The sequence below is a fragment of the Myotis davidii genome, unplaced genomic scaffold (assembly GCF_000327345.1).
Source record: "Myotis davidii unplaced genomic scaffold, ASM32734v1 scaffold240, whole genome shotgun sequence".
NCBI classification, from domain to species: domain Eukaryota; kingdom Metazoa; phylum Chordata; class Mammalia; order Chiroptera; family Vespertilionidae; genus Myotis; species Myotis davidii.
In genome coordinates this window covers 810,186-832,782 of record NW_006292334.1, presented here as the reverse complement: position 1 = coordinate 832,782, position 22,597 = coordinate 810,186, and the positions used below count along the sequence as shown (strand labels likewise).

Below are 22,597 nucleotides of genomic sequence, written 5' to 3'. Positions count from 1 at the left end.
CCTGGACCTGCTGGGGCTGGACCCCAACAGGATACAAGTAGCATGGGGCCAGACAGAAAGCTTGCGGAGGAAGAGGACCTTTTGGGCAGCGGCCACCCGGAGGAGGGTGATTTAGATTTGGCCAGCGAGTCAACAGCACAAGCTCAGTGGAGCGAGACAGACACCCTGTTAGCGGTAGTGAAAAGGGAGCCCATGGAGCAGACAGGCAGTGACGAGAGGATGGACTGTGAACCTGTAGGGCCAAAGGAGCCAGTTGAGCAGAGTAGTAAAGTCTCAAAGTGCACAGAAGCCTCTAGCCAGGAGGTCGCAGAAGCACCACAGGAAGCCTCAAGCCCAGATCCCAGAGATAGCAAAGAAGATGTGAAGAAGTTTGCTTTTGAAGCTTGTAATGAAGTCCCTCCGGCTCCTAAGGAGTCCTCAGCCAGTGAGGGCGCTGATCAGAAAACGAGTTCTGTCGAAGATGACTCGGATACAAAACGGCTTTCCAAAGAGGACAAAGATCTTAGCAGTTGTAGAAATTTTTGGGTTAGTGGACTTTCTTCCACCACCAGAGCTACAGATTTGAAGAATCTTTTCAGCAAATATGGAAAGGTGGTGGGTGCCAAGGTTGTGACAAATGCTCGGAGTCCTGGAGCTCGCTGCTACGGCTGTGTGACAATGTCCACAGCGGAAGAGGCCACAGAAGGCATTCACCTCCTGCACAAGACTGGGCTCCACGGGAAGATGATCTCAGTGGAAAAGGCAAAAACTGAGCCTGCTGGAAAGAAAACCTCTGACAAAAGAGAAGGTGAAGGGAAAACAGAGAAGTCCAGCACCCGCGACAGATCAGCAAACCTTAAAAGGGGAGATAAAGCTGACAGAAAAGATGCTAAAAAGGGTGAAGATGAAAGTGGAGAAAAGAGTAAAGATCCAGGTGATCAGAAACCTGGCCCTTCAGAGCGATCTCGAACCACAAAATCAGGTAGTCGAGGAACCGAGCGGACTGTAGTAATGGATAAATCTAAAGGTGTGCTTGTTATTAGTTTCAAAATATCGGGATCCAAAGAGAGAGTTTCTAAGAGCCAGGATCGCAAATCAGCCAGCAGAGAGACGCGGTCTGTTGTGTCCTTTGAAAGAGTCAAAAAGCCTCGGAAATCAAGAGACTCTGAGTCCCGCAGGTTGGGTGAGCGCAGTGAGCGGGAGCAGCGCATGCAGGCACTGTGGGAGCAGGAGGCGCGGGAGCAGCTGGAGTATGCCCGAGAGAGGCTGGCCTTCCATCGGCACCGCCTGGGGCGGTTTCCCTATGAGCAGGAACAGCGGCCTGCTGTGCGGAGGCCCTATGATGTGGATGGCTGGCGAGAGGATGCCTATTGGCCCGAAGCCAAGAGAGCTGCCCTGGATGAGCGTTACCATTCTGACTTCAGGCGCTATGACCACAGAGACCGGGGCCGCTACCCTGACCACTCAGTAGACAGGAGAGAAGGTTCAAGGTCAATGATGGGACAAAGAGGAGGACAGCATTATCCTGAGCGCCACGGAGGACCAGAGTGCCATGGACGGGACTCCCACGACAGGTGGGGCGGATATGACTCTGACAAGAGGATGAGCGAGGGCCTGGGACTGCCTCCTCCAACCAGGCATGACTGGGGGGACCACGGCCGAAGAATTGAGGATGACGGTGCATGGCAGGGCGCTACTGATGGAGGCATGCTAGACAGGGACCACACGAGGCGGCGAGGTGGTGAGAGAAGCATGCCTGGTCACTCTGGGCGAGGTCACATAATGAACAGGGGAAGGATGTCAGGGCGTGGCAGCTTTACCCCAGCTGGGGCCTCTCGGGGTCACGTGATCCACGTGCAAGGTGCATTTGCTGGCCAGAACCGGGGCAGCCGACCCAATGACGCTGGCTTCACTCGCCGCTACTAAGTGCTTGGAAATCCTGTGTTCCGTCACGTGGCAACCAGAGTATGTTCTTTTAGGAGTTATCTTAAACTATGTACAATATCTTTTTTTTTTTTAATCTGCTGCCATATTGTAGCTCGATACAATGTGAATTTGTTTTTTGGTGGGGTTTTTTTGTAATAAATGTGTTTCTGTTCACAAAAAAATGCTACAAAAATTTTACATTAAGTAAATCTATAATATTTACTTTGTGAAACAGTTGACTGGCAAACTAAATTTGAATTTTTAAAATTTTCACTCATTTACCAGTATTCATCTATTTATTCATTTAATCCCTCATTCAACGAATATTTACTGAACATGCCTTATGTTCCAGGGATTGTACTAAAACTTTAAAGATTTTTGTCTTCAGGGAATGCACAGTCTGATGTGAAGTCAGGGCTTGTAGAATGATGTCAGTAGAGCATGAGATGGATTATAATAGAATTGAGTGATGGTAAAACAAGGGCATAAAGAGGCAGAGACCCAACTTCCTGTGTGTGGGCGAGGCTTCTATACTGTCACACAGAGGACAGCCCTGTGTCTGCTGCTTCTAAACACAACTCTTTTCCTTCCCTCTTTCTTATATGTCTTTTAAAGCTTTAACCAATGGTGTAGGCTACTGGCAAATTCTATTTTCTTCTTAAAGCCCTTGTCTACATCCCCAACTATGTGATCTCTCCAATGTACTTTTTGCCAATTTTATAACAACTACTTTCTCTGTCGCGTAGCCTGGCCCTCCTGCCCCCCTGCGTGAGGGTGGGAAGGGTTTCTTATCTACCTTGATGCCCCTTTATGATACACCAACAGAAAGTAGGGCTTTGCTCTCACTGGGCCCTCAATAAATATTTGTCTAAATAGGAAAACAGAAACAAAAAAAACTACATGAACTCACTGAGGGAAAAAGAAGCTACAGAAAAATTACTATAATAACATTTTGGTCTCATGACCAAAGCTCATACTACCCTATGAGGTGTCATCACACAACCTCCAGTGGTTAATACTGGCAATGCTTTTCTTGGATGTGACAGGGACTAGTCTGTACATGAAAAATGGTCATATATATGGCCTTTTTGTGGATGCTATTACATTGCCTTTCAAAAATGTTACAATAATTGACAGTTATTTTTTAACTAAAAATTCAATTTGCTACCGTGTAAAATGGAAATATGTAAGTTACCCAGTTAAATATATCTCAGTATAGAACCCCACCATGACTCAGGCCACAGGATGATAATCATCTAGAAGTGGTTGCAAGCCCATACTTTGGAGTCAGACAAATATAGATAATAAATCTTGGTTCTGCACATTCCAGCCGTGGGACCATGAAAAATGAGTTAACTATTCTAAATCCCTATTTCTTTAGATGCTGAAAAGGAATAACAATCCCTACATGTTCAGGTTGTTGAAAGGATAAATGGGAATGTTTATAAAGCACTTACCACAATGCCTGGCACATGGAGTCTGCTGGATACATGGTAACTGTTACTGTTTCTAGTTGGGAGAGATAATTGCTGGAATAATTGCACATTTTGCTTTGTTCTGTGTAGACAGGACTTTCTGTTTGATAAAAGCTGATAGGTCTACAGACCTGATATTGCAGGACACACAGAAAGAATGAAGAAATCCTAGAAGGAAGGGACTGTGTATAATATGGCACAGTCATAAAAACACAGAGTCAGTCCTGACTCTCCTATTAATTAATTGTATGACTTGGGCAAGTGACCTAATGTCTCTACATCAGTTTCCACAACTACAGGTGGAGGGACTATCTATTTCATAAGATAGATCCTGTTGATGGCATTAAATTACATGAGATAATTCATCTGAAGGTCTTAGCATAGAGTCAGAAACATGGTGACAGTTAACAGGTATTATTTGTTCATGGAAGACTCGAGGAGCAAGACAATCTCAAGGATAAAATGCCTAGACTGAATAAAGAGAAAAAGGAAATCATTCCCATGGATCATATGCCTTTCCGCAACACCCTTTAAAAATAGCACATGAAAAACCATTCCAGTGCACAGCGTGGACTATTTCGAAATGCAATTAGAAATGGTTATGCCGTTCACTGCCTGGAGACTAGGCAAGTCATGGGGAGGGAGAGTATAAGGTGAAGGAAAGGTGCTCTTTGGGTCTTGCAAAGTATCACTGAGAGCTTTATCCTCCTCTGCTTGGGATAAGAACCCCTGCAGACACATATTCCAAAGATTCTAATATTTTCTGAGACGCCACTGTGCCTTTATATTTTAATACCCTGACATCTGGAATCCTAAAAGTCTAATGTTTAACCATAAATATCTGCTGAGATTAAAGAGCTATATACCAAGTTTCAATCTTTGGGGCCTATAATTGCTTGGGAAAAGAGAATGGTATTTCCCCCTCTAGCTAGAAGAAAAAGGCCTCGGCGAGCACAGATATTTGCAGACAAATTTCCTAACAACCGTTCCCTCTCTCCACTCTGTCCTCTCATTCCTCCCTCCCTCTCCCTTCTCCCCGTTTTATAATACCATCTTGCTGTCATTCCCAGGACAAATGGGAGGAACGAGAAGCCTAGAAAGCTTAAAGAAGAGACACATTTCAAGTTCTAGCAACAAAAGTAGAGAAAATGCCGGCCACTGTCTGTGAAGCCGCCGAGCCTACGTCTCCGTCTCCACATTACTGAGCTTTCCCATTATCCAGCTGGAAACCTCTTCATCACTCTCCGAGCTGACAGTCAAATGCCAGCTTTATTTTCTTTTTTATCCACCTAATCTTTTATTTTTGATTTGAGGCCAGTCACTTTTAAGGTCTCCACTATGGTTTACAACTTTCTTTCTCAAGAGGCGACCAAGAAAGTAACACAATTTGAAAAATGTTTCTTCCCCTCTCACAGTAAAGAATGAGAAACTCACCTGCCCCGCAGGTCAGACCCGGGCACTTTGCTGGGAAGGACGTCAAGGCAAGTGTGGGAAAAGCTTATCATGAATTTCAGTTTTTAATATAATGATTCAATGTAGAATTAAAAAAATAAACCTAGCATGGTACCCATTTTTATCCAATGATGTGTATGAAAATGGAATTCTGAGGTCACTCAACTCCAATACTAGGAAAAATAATCTATGTTTAAGAAAAGGTTGGTGTTTTGTGTGTGTGTGTGTGTGTGTGTGTGTGTTTGGTTAATGTTCTTTTCCCTTTTGGAAATATACCCAGTGTGTATATAAGCAAGTATGTTTATGTCTGTTGGTATTTGGCACAGAAAGCTATTCTTGATTTTTCATGAGAAATTGAAACTGCCCACTTTTTAAATTAATTAAAAGTATTAATTGTCTTCTTAACATCCAGCCTATTATTGCAAAGGCAGCCTATAACTCTATAGTAGTGATTCTGAAACCTTCTCACAGTGGAATCACTTGGGGAGGGTGTGTGTGTGTGTGTGTGTGTGTGTGTGTGTGTGTGAGTGAGAGTGCGCGCACCGCGCAAACACAAAGGCTTGGGCCTCACAAACACCTATTCACTCAAAACCCCCTCAACATAGGCATGAATGTTTAATGTCCTAGGTGATAAGCCAGCTTTGTAGACACTTTCCTTAGGACATGAAATGCATCTCCTAAACTGGAGAAAGTTTGGCAGAAGAACAGGGGTTTTGGGTTTGGTTTTGTTTGTTTGTTTTAAAATTTCCAGTCCTTTGTGGACCAATACTTTTAAAAATACAGTATAACTTATCAGACAAATTAGACATACAAAATAAAAACCCAAGATTTATTTTTTACATTCAACAGATATAAAACTACTGTCAGATTGCTGTATTTCTAAGTGACCTAAGTGACAGCTTTCTGTAATTATCTCCCTGTGAACCGGTGCAAGAGTTCATGAGCCAGCACAGGACCACGCATTGGGTAATGCAATTCTTGGGCCACTATCTGTGAAGCCGCAGAGCCTACAACTCCGCCAGCTTCCTTAACTTCAGCTTCCTCATGCACTGCCTGCTCCCACCCATTATCCATTCACTCCACAGCACCTTGTCGTGTCTTTTCAAAGAGTGAATAAAATCCTATGACCATCTTTCTTAAAACCCTCCATCACCATCTTATTAAAGGACTCTGCCTAGCTCCTAGCTAGCTCCAATTGTTCTCCTTTCCATTCACTACTTACCAGTGGCACCGATCTCCTTCCCACCCCACCCCTTCCAACACATTGAGGCTATTCACGTCAAGTGTCCTGGTCCTTCTCCCTAGAAGGCCCCTCCCTCTGCTCAGAGCAGTGTGACTCCTCACTCCTCATTCAGGCTCATTGGAAATGTAACTCTATTTCAAATAGCAACTTCCTTATACACACACACACACACACACACACACACACACACACACCTCAATCTACCTCTCTAACCCTATTTCACTTTTTTATAACTCTCATCACTATTGGAATACTTTCATTTATTTGCTCATAAGTTTATTCGAACCTAAGTTTGATGAAAGCAGGAACGTTGCCTCGTTCACAACGACAGCTCCATCCTTACAAAGGTGCAGGCAGAGTGGTCAACATGCATTCGCTGAATAAATGAAAATGCCGGCTTCAGTGCTTAGCACACTAAACACGCTCAGTTCATCTCCCTCTACCATCCTCATCACGTCTGAGAAATTGTCAAATGCCATAGAAACTAAAGCCCGGACTTTTTTTTTTTCAGTTCAGTGTGCCACATGTATGAACCGGTCTGAGAGGTGATGTCTATTTGTTGCCTGAGACTGATAGGAAATGAGTGAGAAGCAAAGTGGAAAGCTTTGATATCTATCTCGTCTTACCTAAATGGGATGTGAATTTCAAGACTTTGTTTTTCTAAATGATTTTGGATTTTCAGATGATCGGATGCCTCCATAATAAAACTAAATCCTTTCTGGAATAAAATGCAAATGGTTCTCAGAGGATCTGCTTGGGATTAGCTGCCTTGCACTCTTTGTCACGCATGTTTCAAAGTTGGCTGCAAATGCTAACTTACAGATAAGTACAAACCAAAATTAGCAGCTCACTTTCCCCTGGCTACACACCCTGCATTGCACAGATAAAAAGCCCACTGGCACAGCATTCCTCAGAGCTGACCCACATGGGTAATTTTTGCTCCTGATGCTGGAGAATATGACAATATGAGGGACCTGTGGCTATCTGTCTGAGTGGGTAGTTTTGCAATGTGAACTTATATGTGCAAATAAAATCTGTGTGTGTGTGTTTTTGTTTTTTTCAAATTAAAACTAAACATCCAAGGCAATGGATTTCAAGCTGCCAATAAAACTGAGAAAGGCAGTGCATGTGGAATAAAAGTGAGCACTGGTTCCCATGGCCCTCATTTTCATCTTTGCTGCACTGCTCTTGCTGTTTTATAGAAGATCATAAAACAAGTATTTGTCTTGAAAGAGGAAAATACAAAATAGATGCTGCACTGCTCTTGCTGTTTTATAGAAGATCATGAATGCTTGTCTTGAAAGAGGAAAATACAAAATAGATATTCATGCTCTTGAGATTAACTTTGTACTTTTCTCATCCATCAGATTATGAACAGAAAAGCAACATAGTAGAGAATGGTTTAAAAAATAAAAATGGACTTTAATTAGGGAAGAAGGGGTTTCTTCCTATTTGGGAGTCGAAGGAAAACATTACATTCTGTTCGCTCGCGGAAGGCACCGCTTACTATAGACTCTCCTTCCTTACAAGAGGACACAGATTTTATTTTTAGTAAAGTAAACAGCAGATTCTACTGTGGGAATCCACGCAGTTGGAACCTATAGCAACCTCATTTAAAATGTTATAAGGCTTTAAACATCAGGAGGTTAAGGTAGTCAGTCATATACCTTCCCCTACACATTCAGCCACCCACACACATGCTCATGCTTGTCCACACATTGATAGTAAATGGTATGCAATAGTACAATGCATGCTGGAGTTTTACCATCATTGAATCGTGTTTCACATCCAACACGGAGACTGATGGAAATAAAACACACAGCATTGCAACCAGGAGCAAGAGCATGTTGGTGCCTAAATAGTGTAGTTACATCACAAGGTTAGCAACTACCTAAGATTTCATCAAAGAAAATTATTATTCACACATGGAGAATTGGACAGATATTTAAGAGCTACACCCAAAAGGCTTTGGCACTCACCTTCACAGACAAAAGACCGCTGCTATAAAGCAATGGCTCCCTTTTGAGAAGGGACTTTTCTGGCCATGGGAAAGAGCACAATTGGCCTGTGTTCAGCGAAAGCCAGAGGACTAGGGAGTTAATGACCCCAATAGCACCCCTCAGCCAGAAATAAGTAGAGATTTGAGGTATAACTACCTTAGCTTCGTCAGGACTTAAGCTGGGATGCTTTGGGTCATGTTCCCTTGGTCTCCTGAAGTTCCCCGCCAAACTTGAGCTCCAGCTGTCCAGAGTGGTAACCAGTTTGACAACACATCTCTGAATGACCTCAGTCCTTTCCCTGGATCATTTCCCCCTTCCCTGCTTGCCTGACTTCACCCCCATGTAAACCACTTGGATTCTAAGTCTTGTAGCAGGGTCTGCTTCAGTCCTCATTCTTCTGTGAAATTTAATTTTCACTAAATACTCTGGAACGTGTATCCCTTGATACTGATTTCACAGAAAGGGGCTCCTCACCAAAACCTACAAGTTTAGGAAAAACTCACAATGATGCATGTACTTATTTTAAAGTATAAGAATGTTTTCTCAATTGCATAACAACTGTCACAGGGGGATGATTTTAAAACTAATAAGACAACTTACTACAGAAGCTATTTGAAGCTCTGGCCAGGTAGCTCAGTTGTCTGGAGCATCATCCCAAATGCCAAAGTTTGGGTTCGATCCCTGGTCAGGACACATACAAGAAGCAACCAATGAATACCTAAATAAGTGGAACAGCAAATCTCTCTCTCTCTCTCTCTCTCTCTCTCTCAAATCAATAAATTATTTTGTTAAGAAAGCTATTTGAATAGGACTAGTGGTAAATGGGAAACTAGCTTCCTATCTTTTTTCCCATTTACTATTCTACACATATTTTCTCAATATGGATGGTTTCCCTGAATTTCATTCTTCTGTGCAATATGTATTTGCTGGTTATATTCAACAGATATAACCAACATATCAAAATGAATATTTACTCAGCATGCTTCATGCACTCAGTAATGACTTTCTAAATCCTACACTATAATCCTCACAGCTTTTCACTCTGCTGCAAAGATAAGCCTTCAACCTATGAAAATTTTTGAGAAAACTATTAAACAGTGTTGAGACATGACAGTGCACGGTAATTAATGACTTATGTAAAACTTTTCTAAAAGGCAAGTGCTATAAAGTGGTAGTAGTTCAAATGGAAGAAAAGTGAAAACAAGTAAAGAGATACCTGGACACTTCTTGGTTCCAGGATTCTATATTATACATAAATCCGTAAACCAATGACCTGAAGGCCTCAGTTTCTTCTGTATGTTCTTAAATGATATGGGGAAAACAGCATTAATAGTCTCCTTGGTTATCAATAATTCATTCACTTGATCAGTTCATCAACTGACATTTGTTGAGCATCTCCCCCAATATGTAATAGTAAACAGAACAAAATTCTTGCCCTCATGAAGTTTGTACTCCAAAATGGCAAAAAGTAAATCCACAAGTAGGCAGGTATATTTATAATATAATTTCAAGTAATGGGACTCTGACAAAAAACAAGTAGGGCTAGAGAATAATGGAGGAACATTTGTTTTTGATAGGGTGGTCAGAGATGGCTTCTCTGTGGTGTTATCATTTGAAAGGAAGGAGCCAGCTCGGCAAAGAAGTGAGAACAGGATTTTTCTGGCACAATAGCCAATGCAAAGGCCCTGAGGTAGGTATAAGTTTACCATGTGAAAGAAAAAACAAGACAGTGATAAGTAAAAAGGATGTCACAGAAAGTGAAGTGAGAGGGACAGGCAGGAGCCAGATACTACACAGCTTGTAGTGTGGATTTCATTCTGAGGGGGATAGAAAAAACATTGGAAAGTTGAAAGATCTTTCTGGCTATCATTGACAAAAAGACCTGTATAGGGTACAGGCGCATAAGAAAGAAGACCAGTTAGAAGGTTATTCCCTTGTCAGGTGGGAGATGATGATGGTTAGAAGTAGGAGAATTTGGGTTCTGAAAAAAAAAGAATAAATGATTGCTTCTGGATAGTTTACTTAATTCACAAAAAAAAAAAGAATAAATGATTGTTTCTGGATAGTTTACTTAATTCGCCTCATAAATGATGGTACCAATTACTGAAGTAGAGTTAGCTAGGCAAGAAGCAGGACATGGATGGGGCAGAGATGAAGAGTCCCATTTAGGGCATGTTAAGTCTGAGATATCAGTTAATCTTTTCAATGGAGTTGGATACACCAGACTAAAGTCCAGGATTGAGTCTGGCTGGAGATATAAATTGGAAGTCTTCAGCACTAAGTGGTATTTCAACCTTGGGCTTAATGATTAGGAAGAGAAAATAAAACAGATCTGAGGATATAGTTCTGGAACATTCACACATTCAGAAATTTAAAAAGGGAAGAAAGACTAGAAGTCTGAAGCATCAACCACTGAAGCAGGAAGGAAAAAAAAAACACAGGGAAAATTTTTTAGATTTACCTGCAGCAGGTTCCACCTGAACTGAAAAGAAAACTCAGTCTCATTGTTTGTGGCAGTAAGGAGGGCAATGATCTCTCTAGGGGTCCAGCTATAAAAACTGGTAGGTAAATGGGTTTTGCTTGTATAAGCAAGAAGAAGAAGGAATTTTGATCACAGCTTGGCCTCCCTCCCCCAACACCCCCCGCCAACACACACACACACACACACACACACACACACACACCTCCCAGGGACAATTACAAAAATAGAGAAAAAGAAGGCAAACTGCATGCCATCTACTCCACCACCCTCTCCAGATTGAGAGCCCTTAAGTTCTGGTGATAGAGAAAGATACAGTCAGAAACCAGAGTTGCTGGTTCTGTGGCCGACACTGCAAAGCTCTGAGCACTGAGGACGATGCTTCAGGCCCAGGTGACCAAGCTAGTGAGAGTATTGTTCTCACCTGTGCACAGAGTTGGTGTTGGGAATCTGTACCTTTGACATAGGTACACCTTTGGCAACATCATGGAGGCCACACAGTGATCACATCTCTTAGTCACTCAACATTCCTTTACTACAGGTGAGTTGAGCAGCATATTAGCACAGGCTCCAACTCCAGAATTCATTTCCTCTCCAGGAGATTTGGTTTCCTGACTAGAGTCAGCAAATTGCAGCTCACAAGCTACATGCGGCTTTTTGGTCCCTTGAGTGTGGCTCTTCCTAAGCCTCAGGAGTACCCTAATTAAGTTAATAACAATGTACCTACCTATATAGTTTAAGAAATTTGGCTCTCAGAAGAAATTTCAATCGTTGTACTGTTGATTTTTGGCTCTGTTGACTAATGAGTTTGCCGACCACTGTCAGTAGACAACACAGCCAAACCAGCTCTTTCATGCATGCGCCCCCTACTGGGGGCATCGAGTTCCTTTATAACCAACCTGTGTTGAAGAAGGATCCAGTCCATTCTGCCTCAGTTTTAGGAAACACAGAAACCGGTGGAGGTAGACCCAGGGCTCTCCCATCGAGATCCTTAAAGAGATATTTTTTTGGACTTTCACAAACGGATTCAGGGCAGACCAGTGTTCCTAAATCTTCCCTGTAAAGACAGACAGAAAGCAACTCTCATTTCATGAGCAACAAAAACGAAAATATATTTAAATTACTGATCTGATGAAAAAGGAATTTATTAGTAGTAATGTGTTACATAGATATTAAATAAAACTCTATAGAAAATATTACTTCTCAGTTATATGGTCAAGAAGAAAGGCATTATTATTATCCAAATACTCTGGATATGTCATCTTTACATAGATTGTAATTTTCTAAGCAGTAAGATACAATAAAATACTCCTAGTTTTAATACCTACTGAAAATAATGTAAGCATTTTTTATGGAACTTTGGTACCTTGAAGTATTATTAGATTATCATTATAAATCTCAATTATATTTATGCCGTATGCAAACAAGGTAAAAATAGATATTCTCATTTAACAAATATCTATTGAAAATCTACCACTTACAGGTTGGGGGGGTATAATGGTGATAAATACAGGCATGGTTCCTATACTTTCAGAATTTAGAGTCATATAACCTTAGGAGGTTATATAAACAAATAGTAGACCATTATAACACTGAAATTTAGAAAACTTGTTTTATCTATCCTGGTCTAATACTTTTCAGTACCATCAGTACTAGTGTCAAATATTTTGCCTGCTAACCATGTGTTAAGTATTAACAGTACAAAGAATCAGATGCTACTATTATTAAGCTTTATAATTCTTTCATCCTATAGGTTTACATGAACATAAGGAAAATTGTACAACAGAAGAAAAATGACAAGACAACCCAAATTACATACCTAATGTTTAGGTACCAAAAGTAGCTCAGGAATGGGCATCTTAAAGAGACAGATATTGGGCCAAAAACATAAACTTTCCAATTAGGGTGATTTTTCTTGATTCTTGTCTTCCAACTATAGGAGTTTATCCCAATGTTATGGGGAAGAAAAGTAGCCCATTTTCCCTGATCCCGATTTTCCTGCTCCCTTTTATGGCAAAAATAGTGCCTTATCGAGTTTTCAGATTCCTGAACGAAACTCTCAGATCATATGGTCCAGAATAGTGGTTACACCTGGTCTGAGCACCAGTATCTATCTAAGCCACATTATTCAACTCAGGGGTTCTTGTCATCCGACATGATTTCCTTCTCCCCACCAGTCCCTGCCCAAGGGCTCCTAAGGTTCCTTCTGAAGACTGGTGACACCATGCTCTATAGAATATATAAGAATTAGGGAACATTTTTTCCAGTGATTGAAACTATCCCAAAGAAATATCTCTAATAAAGACAAAACAATATCAATGACAATTGCCCTGCATCACGTCTACACCTTTTATTATCCAGAGAAAGTCACATGGCTAAACCCAGATTCAAGAGAGAGAAACAACCTCTGCTCTTTGGTGAGAGACACTGCAAAAACCATGTAGCAAAGCACTTGGACATGGGAGGCGTAAAGAATGGGGGGCATACAATTCATCTAGCATACTTTTCAGAAGGGCTTCTTTTTATTTCCATTAATGATTTTATACTTCATGGATACGGCTTGTAAATACTAAAACTGGTACCTGGTTTGTAAAGGAGGAAAGTAGAACTTGTTTTTATCTTTGATCTTTAGCATTTTGGTCCTCTCTGCTGTTATGGGATGAATGATTCCAGTGTTCTCTGCATTGGGCAGAATGCATACATCTAGGTCATTGCTATAGCAACTCTTCACAAAACTAGAAAAAGTGACATCTGAAAAAAAATTGTAAGCATATCATGGCATTAGATCACGTAAACTACAAACCGCAAATATAGACTACGCAACTAAACAATCTTTGCTACTGTTTGGCCAGAAGTTCATTTAAGCTGTCCAGGCTAGCTCTAGGAGTTTACTTAAATATCTGTTAATTCTTCAAGACATGAGTATCCTTTTCAAAATAGAAGTAGTCCAACACATCAATGTCTTCAGAATGATATGTTTTATCATAGGTTTGATAAAATCCAATGGGGAGTGAGTACAATATTACAAAAGAGATCTAATAGAATATTAACTGCATAGGTAGTGATATAATTTGATTTTATTCCTGGCTACACCACCAATTAGTAAACAACTTCAGTGAGACACAATTTCTGCATCTATATTTATTCCTTTCTATAATAGGGAAAATAACACCTACCTAAGAGAATTTTCATATAATCAAATTCAATAATTGCTGTGAAAGTTCTTCAACATGTTTAAAGCAGTAACTTTTTAAAGGAATCACTCACTGCTATTATCAACCATCAGTGTGGTTATCAATACGCAGCAGGTGGTCAATGGTGCAACAAGCACTAGACTACACAGTACTCTTTTGTTGATATAATTTCAGAATGCTCTTAAAAATTCTGTGCACAGAGATATGAAACTACATTATTTGGATAAGCCCAAACATCCTACCTTGAAGCTTCATGATTCCTGAAACTGAACGGCCATTTCTCACTTTGTGCCATGGTTCCTGAGGCCACCGATTTGGTTCTGAGGTGAACACTGGCCACAGAATACCAACTCGACCCCCTCTGGGGTTGGAAGGAGCTCGGTCCATTAATGTCCAGTTGGCAGAGCCAGGCTTAACCCTGTCCTGAATGCAGTCAAAAGAGGAGCTAGTGGCCACAATGACTGAATTCCTAAGCACAATCTGCACATTTTCGATTGAAGGCTGTGAAGCAGAAGACACATATACTATCACCAGAAGACCGATAGCGTTGTCCACCAGAGTGACATTCTCTATCTCCATGCTGTTCTCCACATGTAGCATGGCACCGTAGTCAAAGTTCTTGAAAGCCAAAAAGCCAGAGATTCTAGTACAGTTGCCAAGTCCACTTTCCTTATAGAGATGAAGACCGTGAAGGCTTGAGTGGGCCACATTGTCAGACCAGAGAGCTTCAAGAGGGGAACACCTCTGGCCTCGGATGTGAAAGCCAAGTCTCTCCGATCCTGCCACGACATTACCACGGAGGCTGATGTCCTTTGCCTGGTTCACTTTGATGCCTGCCACCCAAACGGTAGACCACACTGGCTGTGTCATCAGAACCACAAGGTTATTAGAGAGAGAATAGGCCTGACCCTCCAAATCAATGCCGTGACCAACGGTGCTAAACACTATGTTGTCATTTAAAATGATCCCATGACTGGCAACTGCGCGAATGCCCCCACCGCAGCTGTGGTGCAGAGCAGAAGATATTATCCAGGATCCTGCCGACACATGCATGAATTCAATGGATGAAAACAATGCTGAGCCAAAGTTCTGAATTTCTACATTTAAAAGTTGAAGGACACCTGTAAACAAAATGCATATCATCAGGTACCTTTTCTTCCCCACGAAAGGCAGAAGGATGGTCCATTTATGGACACCAGAATATGCAGATTTTTCACTGAAATATAATCATTTCTTCTCAGCACCAGCACAGTATTTTATGCCAGTGAGTTTCACTAACAAAATATGAATCTTTAGAAGGTGACATTAATGCCTAAAAAGGTTTTGTGTGCAGACTGGAGAGTCTGGTGATAGGACAGAGAACAAGGAAAGGAAAGATAGAGAAAGGAGATGGGCACACGTAGCTTAAAGACTCCAGACATCTGCCTTCAGGACTGGGTCAGGAACTGGTTAAGAACGAGTGGAATATGGATTCCTAGGACTCACCTCAGAATTCTGTCTCCCTCTGTGTCTCAGTGACCCCCATGTGAAAAGGTCATAGCCATCCCCACAAAGATATTGTATGGAAAAAAAAAATAATGGCTAACTCTATCAATATTTTAAATATTTCTTAAGAGTATGAGATAAGTGAAAATTTTTGAACATATATTTCTGTTCAATATATGCCCAAAACATGATATTTAATAATGTCTCTTGATTAAGACATGGAGGAAATAACATATTTTTAAAATCATTTTCAAATTCTGTACTAGTAAAATTCTGTATGTTTATTTTAGTCACACTATATTATTTTTTAATTTTCATAATAATTAGTGTTTTTAATGTCATATGTGCATAATTATAATTCACAGTTTTAAATTCCACAAGTCTGAAAATTAATTCATAGTACACATTTAAAATTTCTTACTCATTTCAACAGAGAATTTAGGAGTGATTTTGTTCACAACTATTTTCCCATTGAAAAGTCACAATTCTGAGTGCAAATTGCTGGATATGTCTCATCAGAAGCAGGAGACTGGCAGAGGTCTCCAGTTGAAAAGAAGGAGTTATAAGTTCTGGTCTGCTTTTCTGCCCTATAACCATTGAATGCCCATGGATGGCACCCTTGACCAACACCTGCAGATCCCACCCAATCCAGATGCTGGAGTTTGTTACAGAAAAATGTTAAGGGTTTTTTTAAACATGTATTTAACACAGTTAATCCTTATAACAACCCTGTGAAGTTTCCATCATTATTCTTGTTTTGCAGTTAGAGTGAGACCCAGAAGAATTTAGCAATTTATCTTAATTTACATAGTTAATCACAAGTCAGGATTCAAACATGAAAAGTTTGGCTCCGGAATCTATGCATTTATCCACCCCTGTGAATACCCTTGCTTTACTGATGATGAGACTGAGGCTCACGGGGACTAAGAAACGTGTTCACAATTACACAGCTAGCAAATGGTGGAGCCAGATTTTGATCCCAACCACCTGGATTTCCCAGCCACGTTACCACCAGTCCAGCTGTGAGTTCAATCCTGAAGCGGCCAAACAGACTTTAGACAGCTCCCCCTCACTCAGAGCCAAGGACAAAAGGGAAGCAATTGATAGTTTACAAACAGACTCACCCACCAAAGTTGTGACAAGCAAAAATGTCTCCAGATATGGACAAATGTCCTTGGGTGTGAGGAGAAGCAAACTCACCTGTGTTGACAACTAATGGAGTGAGAGCTTATGGAGAGAAAGCTTGTTCTATGGACCAGAAATCCCGAACTGTGATGTAAGGTGTAAACACGGCTCTTTATCATACTGGTGAAACAGATGTGCCAGCGAAAAGTGTTCCATGCTCAGTATCTTTGGGCAGTGGTTAGAACCTCTATTCCAGACTTTCTCAGAGCCTATATTGTAGTCGTGTACACAGTGACTTTCTAAGATGGAGCTACAGTGATAGCCTCTCCCAAATTTATTTGACTATGGAACAATGTTGGAATAATATTTAAGGAATACAAGTTGAAGAAATAAAGTGCTAATTGAATAATTCTGCAGCATTCCAAGAGCTAAAACTTGAAAGAAATGAGAGAGAATGAACTGATCCTTAAAGCAGTCTGCAATATGGAAATCACTTTTATTTAAATTTACGCTATTGCTTTATAGCATGAGCTGAGGCCTGCCATCAGATATTGCATGCTACTGGGAAAGAATTATAGAAATTCAGGAAAGAGATAAAACTCAAGTGGTCATTAAATCATCCATAATTTCAAAGCAGAGGAAATTTCACATCTGCTGAAGATGTTTTCTTTGAGGTAAAAATGTGCATATGTGCCTATCGCTAGTATATTATTTTAACATCACACTGATAATTAAGCACAGATTAGAACTGAAAATGCATAGCTACTCAGAGCACAGAGGAGCCATCTAATTTGTACATTTTGTTATATAAAGGACAATTCTCTGTACGTCCCAGAAGAATAGGCTCCAATTGGCAATGCCACTTAAAATTCCGTTTACCTGAAAATTCTTCTCTGCTGGACTTCCTGAAGGACCCCACCAGCAGTCTCCCCCTACACAAAGTATCAGACTGGATTTGTATATTTCGGGTCAAAAGTCCAACCGCAGCAGCCAAACGAATGGATGGGCCATCCTCCAGGACGTGTACGCTTCCTGGGGCAAAAGGAGTTGAAGAAGAAACACCTTTACAAAGCAACTTGAGGAATCACCAGCCTGGGACCCAGGGAATCCGCCAAATGAAAACTCCCCTTTCCCCTCGGAAGGCCTACCCGCATCCAGGCCCGCTTTTCCTCGGGCATCTCCACATGTGTCAGCTGAGAAATGAAAAGCCCAGTTACTTGTGTCTCTCTGGGATTAGAGTGAAAGTGGTTGAGCAAGAATTCATTTCTCCTCCATAACTGTGGCTACTAGGACAGGTTACTGTGCAGGGACAGCAGGGCAGACCTGTCCAATTAGTGGGGTCCCCATCCTCCTTCCTTAATTGCATCAGTGTGAGACTCAGTGTTTGGTTGGACATTGTCTGTGGACTTTTTTCATGAGAGTGAGGAATCCCAGAGCAACTGAGGCAGTGACAGAACTAAAGCAGCGATGTGTGTGAGTGAAGGGACCAAGGGCAGCAGCAGCGTCCTCCCACAGTGGGTCTCAAGCTCCCTGCTGCCTAAGGAGCTTCCTCAGCAGTGGGAGCCGAACAGCCAAGGGCTGGTTTCCGTCACTGCCCTCCACATGGAGCCCTTTACTGACCAGGATCGCTGAAGATTTCTTCTTTGGCCACTTTTTAAAAACAGAAATCATCCTTGGAACTACGATTTATATATAGTCCTGGTGAAAACATGTATTTCCCTCTCACAAATCACAGACAAAAAGATATTCTCTAACCCCTCTATTTCCATGTTTTATGACTTATTCGCTGTATCTTCTGTGTTAGATTAGTTTATTCCACAGAAGCAGGAAATGTATGGTTATGTTATTTATTATATATATATACTTAACTGTATAGTATATAAAAATATTCAGCATATTTTTGAGAAAAGGCATTTGAATATTTTTTGGTAGCAGTAGTAGTCAACACATAATATGAACTTTTTGTCAGGAGGGGTACATTCCTCATTATGAAAAAGAAGTCATTATCCTATCTAATAAAGAGGGAATATGCTAATTGACCCTCATGCCATTGCAAAGATGGCAGTGCCCACAGCCAATAAGGAGGGAATATGCTAATTGACTGCCATGCCCTCAAAGATGGTGGCGCCCACAGCCACAAGATGGCAGCGCCCAGTCCCTTCAGCCCCGCCCTATGCCTGCCTCCAGAGCCCCTCAGTCCCATCAGCCCCCCAGCTGCCCAGGGCCGCGTGAAGCTCAGGTAACCAGGGTCAGCCAAGGCTTACACTGCCTGCAGTGGCAGCAGCAGAGGTGTGATGGGGGTGTCACCTTCCCCTTATCACCAGGTCACCTCCTGCCCCTGAGGGCTCCCGGACTGTGAGAGAGGGCAGGCCGAGCTGAGGGACCCCTCTCCAGTGCATGAATTTTCATGCACTGGGCCTCTAGTTTACAATAACTACCACCTTCTAAGTAACTGTGTAATTCAGAGTGCCAGGAAATGAACTGGAAACTCAGTTCCCATGAGATTTATTCTGGCCTAGACATGAAAATGTCCAGTGACCTTGAACAAGAGCTATAACCCTTCTGCTTGCTTCTAGACTTGCCATTATAAGTAAAAGTTTTAAAAATTCGCTCACATCCAAGTATTTTTAATTCGGCAATAAAATGAATGAAGGGATAGAGATAAGCCTTCTAGGAGGAGTCTAGGCAGCAGTAAAGCACTGTCCCTCTCCTCTGGATGGTGATGGGATCCAAGGCCCCAGGCAGAACATGCTTCTTTCCGGCTCGTTCACCTCCCTTAACCAGCAAAGCAAACCTTACCAATGTGCCGGTGCTTGAGCCGCTCCTGGATCCGAACATGGTGGCCCTTAACTTCTTTCACAGTGAGGACCTCTGCTTCGTGAGGCTCATAGGAAGAGGACCCAAGCACAATTTTGTCATGGGGTCGCCAATCCACGGCGTCCTCTACTATAATCCTGTAACAGCATAGGGATGTATCAAGTATCTGGCACCGCAACACAGATCACCTACCTGACTCCAGATCGCAAAGGAAACGCACTACAGCCAACAATTCCAGGGAAATTAAAGAAGAAATTCCAAGTCAAGACAGAAACAAATGGCTTTTGCAAAAAGTTTAATGCTAATGGAGCCGATCATCTGGCTTACATGTATACATGTTAAAAATATGACGTCTATATATCATTTCCTAAAATGAAAATCTTCCTCCTCAATTGGCAAGAGTTAAATCATAAAGGTACTTCAGAAGGAATTATTTCTTAAATTTTCTGAAGACTGGCAATACAATTTTGAGACAGTTTATTATCATTCATTAAGGCTCATACCTGTATGGTCAGACAGATACAGTATGAATCCTAGAGGTGCCACTTACTAGCTGTGTGATTTTGAGAAGTCACTTAAACTTTTCTGAGTGTCCTATCTTCATTTGACAAGTGGCAATTATTTAAATCTTCCCCCCAACATCCCAATGTTACTGTGGGGATAAAAGTATACATGCCTCCACTGTGCTATGTTCTAAATATTGTTTGCACACATATGAAACTATAAGGGTTTTGTTCATTTTTGTTTGTTTGTTTATTTGTTTGTTTGTTTTACTTCACAGTTAATAAAATTTCTGTTCTGTCTTTAACTGCCGCGTAAGTTTTCCTAGTGAATATATTTGTGTTTTATTCTCAATTCACAATCATTACTAACTTCAATGGAATATGTTTATTTTAATTACCTGCCTCTTTTGTCAATGTCTACATTTTAGCAAGTTTTGACAATGGATTCTCCTCTACCAGTTAAACGTTCATCCAGGTAACAGGTCTATGTGACAGCCATTCAATCATGCAATATATATTGATTGAGCAACTGGTTTGCACCAGACACTACAGTAGGTGCTAGAAACATAATGGTAAATAAAACATGGCATTGCATTAAAACTTAGATTTTGACCAGTAAACATCCTTAAAAAAGCTCCCGTGTAAGTGGGAAATTCACAGATGTCTAGCATATAGTATCAACACCAAAAGCAGAAAGAAGTTTAAAAAGGTCATCTGTGGGCCAAAGATGGTAATTAATTCAAATCTGTGTTCTTGAGGTTAGAGAAAGAGAAAACGAGAGTCGGAGAGAGAAAAGAAGACTTGTCAATTGATGTAATTTTAATGAAAGAATTTAGTGTTACCTTTGTTCTTACTTTGCTATGACATCCTAGAAAACTCACAGTTACAGAATACTAGAATAACTACTAACTTTTAAAGGCAAGGAAACCAATATCCAGAGAGATTAAATAACAAAACTCAAGAATAAATCAATGAATGCAGTTAGAGGTTGAATTAAGACAAAAGGAAGACTCCTGATCAGGGGAAAATACTTTCATTAAATAACATCAGCCACCTGTCTGACTCTTAGTTCTCCACCTGCTAAAGAAAAGACAATACTTCCACATTCTGTAATGATATCATGATAATCCCTGAAATTATGAAAAATCTATAACCCATACAGTGTAAAAAGTACAGTGCAGCAAAACAATGAATTACAAGGGATTCTGCTCATTACATGTTGATTGATAAAAGCAGGATATAAAACAATATACACCATTTATTTTTAACAAAAATAACACATGCACAGAAAACAGAAGACAGGAAAGATGCTCATTGAAATGTTAGTTCACTTATGGATAATGGGTTTATTAGTACTTTTCATTTAAATATAAATTTTCCAACTTACCAGGTAATATATTGTAGTAAAATATATTTTTTTAAAGAAAAGAAAGCTATGGGTTTAAAGTAACACCAAAATCAAATTAGCAGTATAATTCAAATCAATCCTTTACTTCAGTAGTATCAAGATAATATTTTTTGTTGTTAATCCTCAACTGAGGATATTTTTCTGTTGATTTTTAGAGAGAGTGGAAAGGGGGGGGAGGGAGAGAAACATTGATGTGAGAGAGACACATCAATTGGTTACCTCCCACACCGCCCCAACCAGAGCCAGGGATCGAGTCTGCAACTGAGGTACATGTCCTTGACTGAAATTGAACCCAGTACCCTTCAGTCCACAGGTCAACACTCTCTCCACTGAACCAAACCAGCTAACAGTGATGGCGTACCCATGACATGCATGTCAGAGGTGACACGTGAACTCATTTTTTTGGTTGATTTTTCTTTGTTCAATAGCATTTAAATATATAAAATAAATATCAAAAATATAAGTCTTTGTTTTACTATGGTTGCAAATATCAGAAATTACTATATGTGACACAGCACCAGAGTTAAGTTAGGGTTTTTCAAAATGCTGACACGCCGAGCTCAAAAGGTTCGCCATCACTGAGCTAGGACAAGATAATATTGTTAATACTGTTTATATTGCTGAAGAAAGTTTTTTTAGACACTAGGTCAGTATAATGTTCCAAAAGGTCCTTGTGAATATTAGATTAATATTCAATCTAATATTAGATTAAAAGGAGACATATGTAATACTCTTTGTAATACTTTAAGCAATAAAAAATATTAGAATATTAGATTAAAAGTCAATTTATTGAAGCATCGTCGTCAAGGTTGTGGGTCCCACCCCCAGTTAGGGCACATGTAAGAATCAACCAATGAATGCATAAACAACAAATTAATGTAGTACAAGTACTGATGTTTCTTTCTCTCTCCTTCCCTTCCTCTTTTCCTCTGAAAATCAAAAAAATAAATGCATTCCCTATGAAGCACAGGGGATTTTTAAAAAATGCATTCCCTATGAAGCACAGGGGATTTTTAGGGCTGTGAAACTATTCTGTATGATTCTATAAAGGATAGATACATGTCATTATACATGTGTCAAAATACATAGAATATATGACCTGAAAAGAAATCTTTAATGTAATATAAAAAATAATTAACACCTCGTCCCCTAACTTTCTTACATAAATCCTCTGCTCCAGCCAAGGGAATCTGCTTACTCTCACACACACAAAAAAATTGTTATACGTTTCTCAGCTTTCACACAAATTATCATCATCTGTACTCTGCCCTCCAGTCTATTCATTCTTAAAAACTGACTGAAATTCCTTTGCTTTCAAGAAGTCATCCCATGAGAGTCTCTTCTCCACTGAATGCCCAATCCCTGTTTCTCTTCCAACATAAATTTCACATAATAATAGATATTACTGCCCTGTAACTGATTTTGTACTCATGTCTTCTGTGGCTATTCAACTTTGATATTAATATTTAATGAAATGCTACGTAAACGCCACAGTGCCTAGTTCTAGGGAA

General features: G+C 40.5%; 2 protein-coding genes across 2 annotated transcripts in view; one reads left to right on the top strand and one right to left on the bottom strand.

Annotated features, from left to right (window-relative positions):
- LOC102763108 (scaffold attachment factor B1-like) overlaps positions 1–2,087 on the top strand; it is a 3,573-nt gene extending 1,486 nt beyond the window's left edge. The window contains 1 exon segment of the mRNA XM_015565309.1: positions 39–2,087. Coding sequence (XP_015420795.1) covers positions 39–1,905 — 1,867 coding nt within the window. The 3' untranslated portion in view covers positions 1,906–2,087.
- The window catches only part of PKHD1 (polycystic kidney and hepatic disease 1 (autosomal recessive)), a 406,355-nt gene that overhangs the window by 98,774 nt on the left and 284,984 nt on the right, over positions 1–22,597 (bottom strand). The window contains exons 55-59 of the mRNA XM_006765722.1: positions 19,158–19,312; positions 17,238–17,390; positions 13,991–14,869; positions 13,137–13,305; positions 11,454–11,611 (exon numbers count right to left, since the gene is read on the bottom strand). Coding sequence (XP_006765785.1) covers positions 11,454–11,611; positions 13,137–13,305; positions 13,991–14,869; positions 17,238–17,390; positions 19,158–19,312 — 1,514 coding nt within the window. The remainder of the gene's footprint in view (positions 1–11,453; positions 11,612–13,136; positions 13,306–13,990; positions 14,870–17,237; positions 17,391–19,157; positions 19,313–22,597) is intronic.